The sequence below is a fragment of the Stigmatopora nigra genome, chromosome 7 (assembly GCF_051989575.1).
Source record: "Stigmatopora nigra isolate UIUO_SnigA chromosome 7, RoL_Snig_1.1, whole genome shotgun sequence".
In the NCBI taxonomy this organism is placed as follows: Eukaryota; Metazoa; Chordata; class Actinopteri; order Syngnathiformes; family Syngnathidae; genus Stigmatopora; species Stigmatopora nigra.
The window spans coordinates 11,202,690-11,215,853 of NC_135514.1; the positions used below are offsets into that span (position 1 = coordinate 11,202,690).

The window sequence follows — 13,164 nt, forward strand, 5'->3', positions numbered from 1 at the left end:
ACATCATCCAGCTATTAAATAGCACTTGTCGACTTGCACTTTGCCTTCCAGCAAGTGTATCTTGATAGCTTTTTTTGGTGTTTTTTTTTGTTTTAATCTAATTCCATTTCAGCCTCTTTTGTGTTGCCATGACGATGAAATCTACCCAGGGCCATCAGAGCCAGTCATTAATCAGATTTCAAAATTTGTCCTCACAGGGCCAGGCCGCTTGTCCTTGATGACATCATTTTTCACACTATTGCAAAATGTGTTAAAGCCAAAGTTAAACTGGATAAGTTCTTTAAAAAATATACATTTAATAAAAAGCACTATCGTGTGATATAGTCATGAATTAACCCTTTTAGGGCCTGTAGTCAATACATGGATAGCTATTAAGAAGCTAACTCTTTAAGACTAATTGGCAATTTATGGTCATTAAAAGCAATTATTTTTTAATAATAAAACTTTTTAAACTTGGATTTAGCAAGTGATTATTTTTGGGAAGTCTAAAAAATGATTAGAAATGATGACAATGATAATAAATATGAAGAAAATGAAATTCACATCAAGGAAAAAGTGAAAATAATTGAAAACAAAAGACAATAAATCATGTTTTTAGCCTGAAATAACACTCAAAAATATTTGTTGTAGTATATACAAGTTGTTGTATACTATTGATTGCAATAGATATCCAATTAATTTAATGTTATAAAATAAAATTAATCATTTGTGCATGAATACAATTAATTCATTAGTTTTTATTCTAACTATTAAATAAATGTTAGTTCTAAACTACTCCAGAATAATGAGAATTTACCAGTTATTACATTTTATTTTCCTGTAGTAGTACCATAGAAGGCCCAAATACCAAACATGCTCCCCACAGGGTTTAAAAAAGGAGCTAAAAACGTTCAGTCCCTGCATTGAAATAAAATAAAACGCAAAACGCGAGGATATTATGAAATGACTTCCCCTTAACATGCTGCTCCGAACCTGTCTCCTCCGGTTTTTCGCATTTTGGCATTGATATCGAACGACGGGCAGCGGCTTGAGTCGTCGCACGGATCACGGCGAGGAACTCAAAGACTTTAACTCAAACATCTACAAAGCAAAAAGTGGCTACTGGAGACTGAAGACTCTGAGATGAACTCGTCGAGCAAGCAGTTTAAAATAAAAAAATATCCGTATCGAGGTTAAGCGACAAAAATCTGACCCCACCATGATTTTTACTGCTACAAAACATTGGCGTAGGAGGCGCTACAGGTGCGAGACAGAGATGCTTGAACGGGGAGGAGCCACAAAGAACATAAGCGGTCAAAAGGTAGAAGATGTGCAAAGTCCTACCAAGGTCTGTTGATATCTCAGAGCCCTTCTTTGCGATGCATCTGTAGCCATTGACGCGCTGTCAGTGATCCAAAAATAACCTGGCCGGACACCCCAGCATTTCCACTGGCATGGACCACCGGGCGTACGTACGCAAAGTCCACCAAGCACTTCACGTCAAATCAACACGCGATCCACCACCATCCGTTTCACTCCCCATTTAGAAGCACCCGCGTTGCACACGCTCCCACTACCAAAGTCGCCTGGCGAGGGTCTCGGACGCGGCGGCGGTGGCGGTCCAGAGGTTGGGGGACATCCGGCGTGGGCCGCGGGACGGACGGACGGGCTGAGAGGAATCAGACAGGCGGATAAAGCAGGGCAAAGCCATCTGATGAGGCAGCGAAGGACACTTTCCTTTATTAGAACTGCAGACACCTAATAACACACACACACACACACACACATATATACACACAGATAGACGCACACACACACACACACACTTGTTGCTCTTTGCCAGCCGGCCATTAGAGGTGCTTGCCGGATGGACAGAGATCATTTGAAGAGGGGGTTAGGGGGTACACTGTAGGGCACATCCCTCCCTCCCCTCTTAGCCCCCCCATAGGGCTGCCCCTGCAACGTGAGCAGGAAGGTGCACACGACACCCCTATGACAGCTCGAGGCAGATCGGCCAATGATGCGGGGGCAATCCCCGTAACGCTCACATGCTACGCCTGTAAATCACACTGCACCCGAAAGACCCAACATGGAGGCTGGTGCGGGTCAAAGTGAGAAATTGAAGGCTCGGTTTTCTGATTTTGGGATCGACCAGCAGTGATTTGGACGAATTTGTTCGGGGGAGTTTTTACGATGGGTGGTCTTGTCGTTTTTAAGTGGTTAAATATACAATACATAAAATTCTACAAATGTTAAAGAACAGGGCCGATTCTATGATACAGTGACATATCTAAATTTCGTCATAAGTTTTGAATTTGAACTGTAATTTCCCAAATACGGGATGAATAAAGTTATCCAATCCAATTTCTGCACTCATTCATCTCCCCTTCCGCGCATCCTCACAGGGGTGCCGGAGCCCATCCCCGAAAACTATGTCCAGTATTGGTTGCCAATTCATTTTTGAGCTTAGAGGAACAAAAAGAAAAAAAATATTGTAAATAAAATATTTTAAAATTAAATGTGTATGCTCACAACGGTCGCGGGGGTGCTGGAGCATATCTCAGTAAATTATGTGCAGTATTGGTTGCCAACTATTTGCTGAGCGTAGATGAAAAAAAATATTGTACATAAAATATTTGAACATTAGATGCTTATCCTCACAATGGTCACGGGGGGTGCTGGAGCCTATCCCAGCAAATTATGCGCAGTATTGGTTGCCAATTAATTGCTGGGCATTGACGAACAAAAATTAAAAAAAATATTGTAAATAAAATATTTGAACGTTCATTCAGTCATTTTCAGAACTGCTCATCCTCACATGGGTCACGGGGGGTGCTGGAGCCTATCCCATCTTACTCCGACCACCAGTCCAAGTGCAGATATATAAAGTCATGTTGCTTGATCTTACATCAAGTTGAATCTTCTATGAATTCTAATGAGAAAACCTCAAGGCCTCCTCAAAATCTGCCTCATTCTGGTTTGCCCATGGAAATTTCTGTCATTTAACCTCACAATCAATAAACAATATTTCCATGACTTCCAATGTGAAACTCATTCAAAAATCACAAGACGCTACCCTTACCAGCTTCCCAAGCCCAAACCCTGCTAAGACGACATCTTTAACATGTGTGCGGCGCATTGGTCCCCTGATGAATTGTTTACGCCATCATGACAACCCCAAAGACAAAGACCCATGCAGATCTCCTTTAACCCCGTCCCGCTTTGTGGTCCACACGCCAACGCATAACAGCCTAATCTCTGAGCTCCACGGCCGGCTAGCAAGAAATGTATTACACTGAGCGTTGCGTTCTATGTGTGTGTGTGTGTGTGTGTTTGAGTGTGTGTCAACGGGGAATGACTCTAGACAGCTGGCCCAGGCCTGCATCTGATACACTACGAATATTATCACCGAGTGGCGGCAATGACACACGTCGTCCCGGAGCACGGAGAGACCTGAGCGCAGCGGAATAGCGGGTGGGCCAGTTACACTACACCTGAGTGCGGCCAGGACACGCTGTAACGTGGGGCAACAACACACACAAACACAGCAACAAGTGCCGATGGTATGCAAGATGAGAGAGAGCAAGTTAGCTAGAGAGCAGGTTTTGGTGGACATTGAAAGTATGTCAGAAAAGTTCAATAATGTTCAATATGTGTATGTTATTGGTTTTCATGACTTTTTTGACAAATCTGGTTCACAAACTGCTTTTAAGATTCTTGTATGGATCGTCAACAGGGCAGAGGTCAGAGGTCAAGGGCATTTTATAATGATTTAAGGCAAATCGAAGGAGATCCAAGTAGTCGTGCATTGAGGTTTTTGGTTGTTGTTTTTTTACCTATTTTGTCATGCGCAGTTTCTGGGTGTGATGACAAGTAGGTTTTTGTTGTTGATGATGACGACAGGGCCTATGTCCGATTATTATTATTATTATTATTTAGTTTGAGGAGGCAAATTATAGTAATTTGTTACATTTCCATTTTTTTCATAAAATATAGGCAACATATTTCTGAAATTACGTATAATTGCAAGGGAAGCTATTCCTGCAAACCCTGTCTTTTTCTCATTACACAAGATTTTCCTGAAGATGGAGGCCAAAACCATTCTGCAGCTGGAGATGTTTGTTAGCATGTTTGCTAACTCAGGCATAACTAAAGTACCGTATTTTCTCGCATATAAGTCGCATTTGTAACAAACAAACCAAGCAAGGGTGGATAAAATGTGAAAAAAAACCTCTCTCACCTTCACCTGGCATTGTTCACTCAGGATGCCGCCATCTTACCTTTTAACTGTAGTTCAACGTGGTCTGATTGGCCGGACCAGTTTACCATGTTGGCACATCCTAATAGTCTTTAAGGCTTATTTAAGGTCTTGTGGTCAATAATTGCTTCACACTTTCTTAAACAGTTGATTACCTCTTGTATGGAAGCCCTACGTCACATGACCAGTCTGAGAAGTGATCATGTGACAAATTTTCAAAATAAAAATTTACATTCCAGCAAAATATTTGTCAAATTTTCCCAAGACCAATTTTCACCAATTATTTGCTCATGGCAAATTATTAATCCAATATTCTTGACATTTTTAAAGCAAAACTTTTTTTTTTTTTTATTGTGGGGGGAAAACCAAATATTATTTTGGTAACTCCAGCACAGAAATGTTCTTCTTTAGTCATAACTAATTTCCAGTTGCAAAAAGGGTGACAATAAAACAAATCTTTTTAATAAACAATATTTTATTGGATTATGAGGAAGATCTGTAAGTAACAAAAGTGAAGACAAAAAAATAATCCAAAAACAGAAGACTTTGGAATGAAATCCCCTCCTCATCTTCATTCCTCTTTTATCATTTGAATGGAATACTCACGAGAGCTAGAAAAGATGAACTCCCCTCATTAAAAGCCCCGCAAAAACACTTTCTGGGACGCATCAATACACAAACCAGCATTAAAAAATACTGTCTGCTCGATTCAGGGAGGTTTGAAGTGGTCCAATAAACAACAAAAAAATGCCATACTACAAATTGCACATTTTTTTCCAACTTTCAGTAATGCCAAAGATGAACATTTGTAACTATGCCACCCCATACATTAAAATAACAGAAAACACAAACAGGAAAGGCTTGAATTGACATGTCACTAAATCTGTAGCACCCCCCACTTAGAGAAGCATGTGATTGGGTGTCAGCGTTTGCGTAAAGATCAAAGTTCACACTGTAGGCCCGGTAGAATAGCACCGCACACTCCCCTGACATTTACATTTTTAAAACAAAATAATAACAAACACATATAAACATGATCTTGGAATTCAAGGCATGTCAGCAGGATTAAACTGACTAAAAGTGACATGGTCATAAAACATTTTGGAATAAGGAAGTGCTTCCTATTTTGAAGGGGCGGAGGGGGCAAAATTAAACCTGCTTCATTAACCTGACTGCTCAATGCTGCCCCCTGTCTTTTATGTACCAGCAACATTGATAGCTTGACAGTGAGAAACATCATTAAAACAAAAACGGGTGTTATTTCACAAAACCCTTCACAATTAACTTTGTAAAAAAATTTGAATGAAAAATAGAACTGTGTATAAAAACATTTTCCAATTATGACTCATACGAGGGATTAACGTGCTTTGAATTGCACACCGAGATGTTGTACATGTCGATTAGCATAAGCTCCCCTTTGACGTGCGTGTGTGTGCGAGTGTAGTTTCGATGAGGCAGTATTAACATAGAAAAACGTGAATGGGAAAAATGTATAATAACAATAAAGGCATTCAATTCCATGTCATCTTGAGAATGCTGGTGTGTGTGTGGCAGTAATACGCTTGGAAGGAAGTGGTAGGAATGGTTAAGTTTGCCAAAACAAAGTGCAAATAAGTGCATTATGAGTTTGGTTGGTATTTGGGGAAAAGGTAGAGATCTTTGCACAGCGAGCTGGTGAACTCGGACATCTCTTTGCAGCGATGGTAGCGTGAGCCGGGGGCGTGACCCTCGCGCTCTTTGATCCGCCCGTTGATCTGTGGGAAGAAAAATGGAGATGGGTATATTGGATTGGATAACTTTATTCATCCTGTATTCGGGAAATTTCCTTGTCACGGTAGCAAGAGGGTGAGGATGCAGAAATAGGAATAATAATAAGTAAGTTAATACATAAATAAATACATGAATTTATGAAATATATAAAGTGTGTTGCTGAAATATATATGTATATATACTGTATTTTCACGACTATAAGGCGCACTTAAAAGTCTTAAATTTTCTCCAAAATAGACAGGGCGCCTTATAATCCAGTGCGCCTTATATATGGAAGAAATAAAATGTGCCATTCATTGAGGGTGCGTCTTATAATCCAGTGGGCCATATATATGGGAAAAATGTCATTCATTGAGGGTGCGCCTTATAATGCAATGTGCCTTATTGTCGTGAAAATACGGTACACGTATATATACATATGTGTACACACACAAACACATTTATATACACACACATATATACATACATAGACATAGATGTATGCATACGGAAGGTCTTAAACACTCAGGCATTTGTTTTGTTGCATAATGGTTTGGATGGTTGACAAATCACTGGTTATGTCGCGACAAGACAGCCGATTGGCTAACAGCAGATTTGGTTCTATATGTTTGTTTGTGGTCAAGATAACTCAAGAACGAATAAAGGGGTTGTTTTCAAACTTGCGGGATATCTGTAATGTGAAATGGACTGGACATTTATTTCTGATAATGCTAAATAAATAAACAATGCAGTTTTTACAAAAGGAGGGTTTTACCCATTTGTAATCCATGAAAAACTCACCTGAACTAGGATGTCTGCCACGTGCATGTCTTTGGCATTACAACGGAACGCAGTGTCGAGTTCCTGGATGAACCAAGATCCGCGCTTGGTGTTGCGCATGGCCGCCGTGCCTTTAAGAGCAATATGCAAACAAGATTAAAACGCAATTTGACGATACACAAGGACAACAACAACCCCCCTGGAAGAGTTTTCGAATAAACACGCTGTGTGACTATAGCACTTGTTTCTCTGTATTTTTTTTTTTTTGTCAATTAAACGATCCAATTGTAAATAGAGAGCGGAATACCAAATATTGTGAATCCCAGCAGAGAGAGAATAAATAACAGGTCTGGCGCTGTAAGATATTTACAGGGGAGGTGTCAAAACTCGAGAAAGGAACAAGCACAGAGGAACCTCTAAGGGGACACAGTGCATACCAGGACGCTGGTTTGTATTTACAAGGGTACAGATCTAATAGATTGTGACATTTTTATATGTTTGGAATTTGATAAACTAGTATAACAACAGGGCTAGGAATTTAATAATGCAATTCGCATCAAAAACTAGGCATTTGTCGTATTGGTCCGAATATAAGACGATGTTTCCCAAATACGGGATGAATAGTTATCCAATCCCATTAGATTTAAAGCTTTACTATGAAGTGCATACATAAATAATCAATAAAGAAATGAGTAGTCAATGTAATAAGTAGTCAATTTGAATAAATGGTCACATAAAAAAGTAAGAAACTTACAAATTGTCTGACCTTTAAGAAAGGCAAAACCACAGATCATGTCAGTCAATAATTAGGCATATTTCGAATTGGCCCAAGTATAAGACGATGTCAGTATAATTAGATTTAAAGCTTTACCATGAAGTGCATACATTATTAATCAATAAAGAAATGAGTAGTCAATGTAATAAGTAGTCAACGTGAATAAGTGGTTACATAAAAAAAGTAAGAAACTTACAAATTGTCTGACCTTTGAGAGAGGCAAAGCCACAGATCATGTCAGAGCGCTGGGGTAGTTTAATCCTGGTAGGTTCTCGCTGTCCTCCCTGTCGGGGAATGGCGTCGGCGGGACCTTCTTGCCCGGCATCCCGCTGTTCGCAGCTGTGTGAGCTGATCCTACCTGGTCCGTCCACCTGCTCCACTCCGCAATCCATCTCCTCTGTCAGACAACAATTTGGGATGGTTAAGTAAGTAACCCATTAAGATCATTCTTACCTTTCCGACATTTTTTAATTCCTGACTTCAGAGGAAGTGGATGACCTGGTATGACATTTGGGTGGCACACCTGTGGTGTTGGATTAGATTGGATAAAAGGGAGCTAGTGGAATAATTGCGGGTGCTCCTTAAGGGGTCCGTGGATTTTAATCACTTGGATCCAATAAGTCACTTAGTCAAATTAAAAGGTCCACTAATTGCTCTTTATGGCTTTTGGCAATTTATCTTCCATTTAAACCAATTTACAGAGATATTTTGTCTCTTGCAATACAAACAGTAATATTACATCTTCACCTAAAATTGCTCAGGTTGAGGATTTCTAAAGCATGCGTGAAAATAAACAAACCCTAATTCAACTGATTTTTATCACCCAAATGATCAACTTGATAACACAAAATAGTATGAATCAATATTTGATTAAGAATACTTCAATTGTTAAATTGCCATGACTGATAAGAAGCCTTTTTACAGTGTAAGAAATGTCTTTTTACCTCCCCTGCAGGCCTGCACGAAGAACATTTTTGGTTTGTTCTGCAGCTGTGGGCAGTGCACATTGTCGAAAGCCTCAAACACCGACTCCAGCTAAAAAAGGAGAAAATTGAGGATAGTTAAAGATCATTATCATGTTTCTAATCATGAGGAATAAAATGAACGCACACCTGCAGGAGCTGGCCATCCGTGCCATACACGGCGCCGTCCACGCCGTGGGAGAGCAGGCAAACCACGCTACCGTCCATATTCCTGTGCTCTGGACGTCGTCGGAATTCGTCGATGCAATTTCTCATTTGCTGGAATGATGCAGAGAAGAAAAAAAAAGTCTCATTTGGCGGTTAAATGAGATGTTTCTGCTGAGGTTAGTTAGATGGCGGCATTACCTCGGTTGTCATGTCCCGGCGAACCGTCACCACAAAGTCGAGGTCTATAAAAAGTTTCCTGAGGACCTTCTCATCGACCTCGCCTCCGTTCCTGGTGCCGAGGTCAGAGGCAGAATGTGGGTTGAAGTTGACATTACTGATGATCAGGGCTGAACAACGTGGGGATGAAGTCATTTTGTAGGACTGTAAAGCAAAGAGGAAAAAAAAAATCTTAGTTTCATGTAGAATTCTTATTATTCTATGTTGTACGGCCTACAAAAAGAAACTACATTTACACTACTTATTACCATAGATATGACCATTAGGATGTGCTGGTTTAATGATGAATAATTATCGATGTGTTTTATTGAAAATTAGCGCCCCCTCGTGGTGACTGAAGAGACTACATTTCTACAATATTTAGGTGGCCTTACAAATATTGTAGTTTCTTAAAAATGTTATTCGTACACAGACAGTATTTCCTAAAACTGAAATATAACGATTAAAAACTGATGACATTTAAATTTGACATGACATTTTTGCTGCGTTCATATATCAGCATAATATTACTATCTTTCATTATCTTTAATTTAAACCAAAATAGCATTTTATTACTGAATACATGAAAAGAAATCAGTTTTATTGCCTTAAAGACTTGACAAATATCTTTCCATGGACGATAAACTGCTCCTTTTTGTCCATTAAGCAACATGTCTCTAAAATATACCCCCTAAAATCATCTACTTGTCTTAGTTGTTACCTTCAGGCATTGAGAGAGGTAGAGGTCATGTGTGCAAGGGAGCATGGGCAGGGGGGCTGGGCTGTCTGCATCCAGGCTGTATTCCATAGACCCTAAAAAAATGTAAATATTCAACTTTAAACTGTCACCAAAAAAAAACAGCATTGGAAAAACAAGTATGTCTAATTCTGTACCCGATTACGTCAAATGACAAACTCTACTACAAGTCTGTGCATGAGTCATTGGCAAGGTGTGGCGGCTGCACTCTCCACGGTAATTTGATATAAAAACAATGGACTCACAGAGAAGAATAAGTGTATTTGGTTACTCATCTCCCGAATCTGCCCAATGGATGGACTCCTTTTTAATTATACTGCATATCTACGGGATGAGGGGAAAAATACTGTCACGAGTAATATAGTTGAGATCTCACCGTATGTTCTTGCTCGTTTGGCCGCGATTTCTTCTTGCGTGGAAAGTGGTAGAGAGGAGTCGTCATACATCTGCCAAATAGATAAAGTAGTTTCATTTTAAAAGTATTCTAGACATGCACATACGTTAATACTTTGCCAATGCGTGATGTCATGTTAGCATCATAATCAGGTTAGCGTGCTAGCTAATAAACAGGGCTTGATTGTTATATTTTTTCATTAAAAAAAATGAAGACAACAATAGCAAGTAGCTTTTAATTATTTTATCAAATAAAAAACTCCTTTTATCATCTTGAAAATATTCATTTTAAATGACTTATTTTTTAAATGCTCAAAAAGGCGAAAATACACTAACCACTTTTATCATTTTTAAAATATGCATTTAAAATGATATATTTATTAAATGCTTAAAAAGGCAAAAATTCATATTAACCCCCTTTATCATCTTGAAAACATGATATTAATACTTTAGTCCTGTTTTTCTGTTTATGTTTCATATGTACTGTTAACGCATGCAGTTTTTTATTTGTATCTCATCTTGTGCTGACCCGGCCCATCTGTCAAATTTTTAAAGTCAATGTGGCCCCTGGGCCCAAAAGTTTGCCCTCCCCTGATCTAAACAGATCTTTTTTAAATATCTGTATATGTATATCTAACATAGAGGCTACTTAATCATTCAAAGGCGTATTGATAGCAACGAGATGACTTACTTGTTTCCTCCTCTCTGATGTTTGCCGAGTTGCCCGTCCTCCAGACTCCTCGAGCTGAAAATGACGTCCATAAAAAAAGAGGACAGGATTAACAGACGAGTGCCGGACGGATTGAGCACCATATTAAATGCTCGCTCACTCACTTGAGTTTCCTGAGACTGTGTCAGCATCTCGTAAATGTGTCCTTGCTCGGTTTCTCTCAGAGCCGAGCAGAACCTGCTGAAGGCTTTCGGGCCTCGTTTGGGAAGCAGTTGCAGTAGGCGCCAACTTCGCTTATGGGACGTTTTCTCGGCCTATCGGAATTAGCCATGGTCAAAGATGGAATTAGGTCAGACAAAAGTGTATTTTATCTCCTGTTAAGCAGTCTTTTATGGCAAAGAGAGTTTATGTATACAATTAAGTAACACCAGCATGTTTATGATAAATAAATATAGACAAATATTTTCAATCTTCCACTTAAATATAATTTAAAAAAATGTTTCCATTTGAAATGAAAACAAATGATTTCTAGATGTTTTCCCCCCCACTAAGAAAAACTGAATATTTAGGGCTTTTGATTCAGTTCTTATAATCAAATCAAAGAAAAATCTAAATATTATATCTAAAATTGTCCATTGTAGCTGCATAGGTATAACAGACATTTAAAAAAAAACATTTTTTTCCATAATCATATGTTTAGGATTTGCATACTTACATTTTTTTAGCAATAACGTTTCATATGAAGGTCATTTATAGTAAATGTTGTCTGTCCCTTTAAGGAAAATGAAAAAAGTGCTTCCAACGTCAAACAAAACGTGTGGTTTCACCTTGTGAATTTTTCTTTAAAGCATTAACTCCCCCAGTGTGTTTCTTTATATTTATTTTAGTGGTACCCTACCAGTGATTATAAAGAGGAAAATAGTACTTAAACTTACTGCGGACATAGAGGAACAGTCAAGCTGCTGAGTACAGTAAAAGCAATTAAAATACTGTACTGGCAATTTTTTTCTACCAATTTTGCAAAGCCATTTGCATTATTTTTGGTCTTTGCTAATGGAATAAAAACATACCAGGATCTCTTCAGCCATGATGTCCGTAAGAATGTTGTCCTCCTGCAGAAATTGAACCAGCACCTCATCCACCACCAACTGCTTGAGGAGTGCAAAAGATCGCCCCCGAAGAGCTTGGGCATCCCTTTCCAGCATGCCACACCCCAACATTATGCTAAAATTAATAAATTATGGATTATTTGGAGCAGGGGGTGACAAAGAAATATCAAAATATTCGTTGATAAAACATGCCTTCGATGAGATATGGCATTAAAACGAAGAAAAAACAACAAACATCGGGTACTTAATTGGTATTACAAAACACACACTTAGAAAATGGAAAATAAATTAGAAACGTGAAAAATTCTAACTTATATATAGGTAAACAATAACAATAACCAGCGGGTGGGTAAGCGATACACGTTGAGATTTTGTGGCTAAGCTAAGCTAGCGAACATCAGGACAATAGCATGCCAAGTGTTTCCTACCTTCGCGAGAATATTCAAGTGATGCACCAAAAAAAGCACCTCGTATGGTTTTTACATAAAATCGGCGTCGTTTGTTCAGTATTTTTCTAAACTACAGGCTCCAACCGACCGCAGAACTTCCTCGGGTATCACTAGCTGCAATTCGACCAGAAGGGCGGAGCCAGATATTGGGGGTTGTTTTCTGGACCAATGATAGTAAAAGATACTAAAATGTTGTGGTTTTCGGCCAATCAAATGTTTGTTTTTACTTTACTGTCATACTCCACTTGATATAACGGCGGGCTATTGAAGACGAACTGGCTAAGAAAATGAGGATTTTAGTACACACAATCAGGTTAAAATGGATGTGTTTCACATGAAATATGTCGCTAAGAATGACATATATCATGTGAAACACTTCCATACAGCTGAGTTGTAGAAGTTAAAGTACACAATGCATAAACAAAACTCTGGTTCCACTAATTGACCTGCAAACCTTTCAGGTATGGCCTTATATAAACAGTTGTCATCAATTGAGATTGAAACCAGTTCTATCCTTATAATTGTGGATTAAAGTTCTAGTGGACCCTTTACTAATTTATACTCCATCTTTTTTTCCTCAAATGTATTTTTTAGTTTAACTTTTTTACCTGTAAAAATGGTACTTCCAAATTCTAAAACTACAAAATAACAATTCCACTGTTTTGTTTCATTTTGTTGTATTTTCTCTATCTTTCAGATCAATGACCAAATCTTTAGTTGTACCAACAAGCAAAAAAAATGATTAATTTCCTAAAAAAAACTAATATTTCTTCAGAATTTTACAAATGAAAAGCCCCTTATTAGAGTCAATATCATAAGGAATTAATTCATCCAGTAATGATTGTTTTCTTACCGCAAAACAGAAAATAACCAACAAATATTAAACGTTACTTTGCCAA

The 13,164-nt window shown here is 38.6% G+C and overlaps 1 protein-coding gene across 5 annotated transcripts; it reads right to left on the reverse strand.

The window, feature by feature from the left end:
- Positions 1-4,690: 4,690 nt before the first annotated feature.
- Positions 4,691-12,558, reverse strand: casp2 (caspase 2, apoptosis-related cysteine peptidase). 5 transcript variants are annotated; one of them, XM_077721676.1, is made up of 13 exons: positions 12,245-12,558; positions 11,778-11,931; positions 11,643-11,666; positions 10,872-11,021; positions 10,729-10,782; positions 10,021-10,090; positions 9,609-9,700; positions 8,870-9,052; positions 8,654-8,782; positions 8,486-8,576; positions 7,738-7,938; positions 6,788-6,897; positions 4,691-5,991 (listed from the first exon to the last, which is right to left on the reverse strand). In XM_077721676.1, the coding sequence occupies exons 2-13, from the start codon at positions 11,925-11,927 to the stop codon at positions 5,857-5,859; spliced, it is 1,389 nt and encodes a 462-aa protein (XP_077577802.1). In that variant the 5' UTR covers positions 11,928-11,931; positions 12,245-12,558; the 3' UTR covers positions 4,691-5,856. The 5 variants fall into 5 exon arrangements, with proteins under 5 accessions (XP_077577802.1, XP_077577800.1, XP_077577803.1 ...); XM_077721674.1 differs by having other exon boundaries at positions 11,643-11,669; XM_077721677.1 differs by having other exon boundaries at positions 7,750-7,938; positions 11,643-11,669; positions 12,245-12,549.
- Between the last annotated feature and the right edge of the window lie 606 nt (positions 12,559-13,164).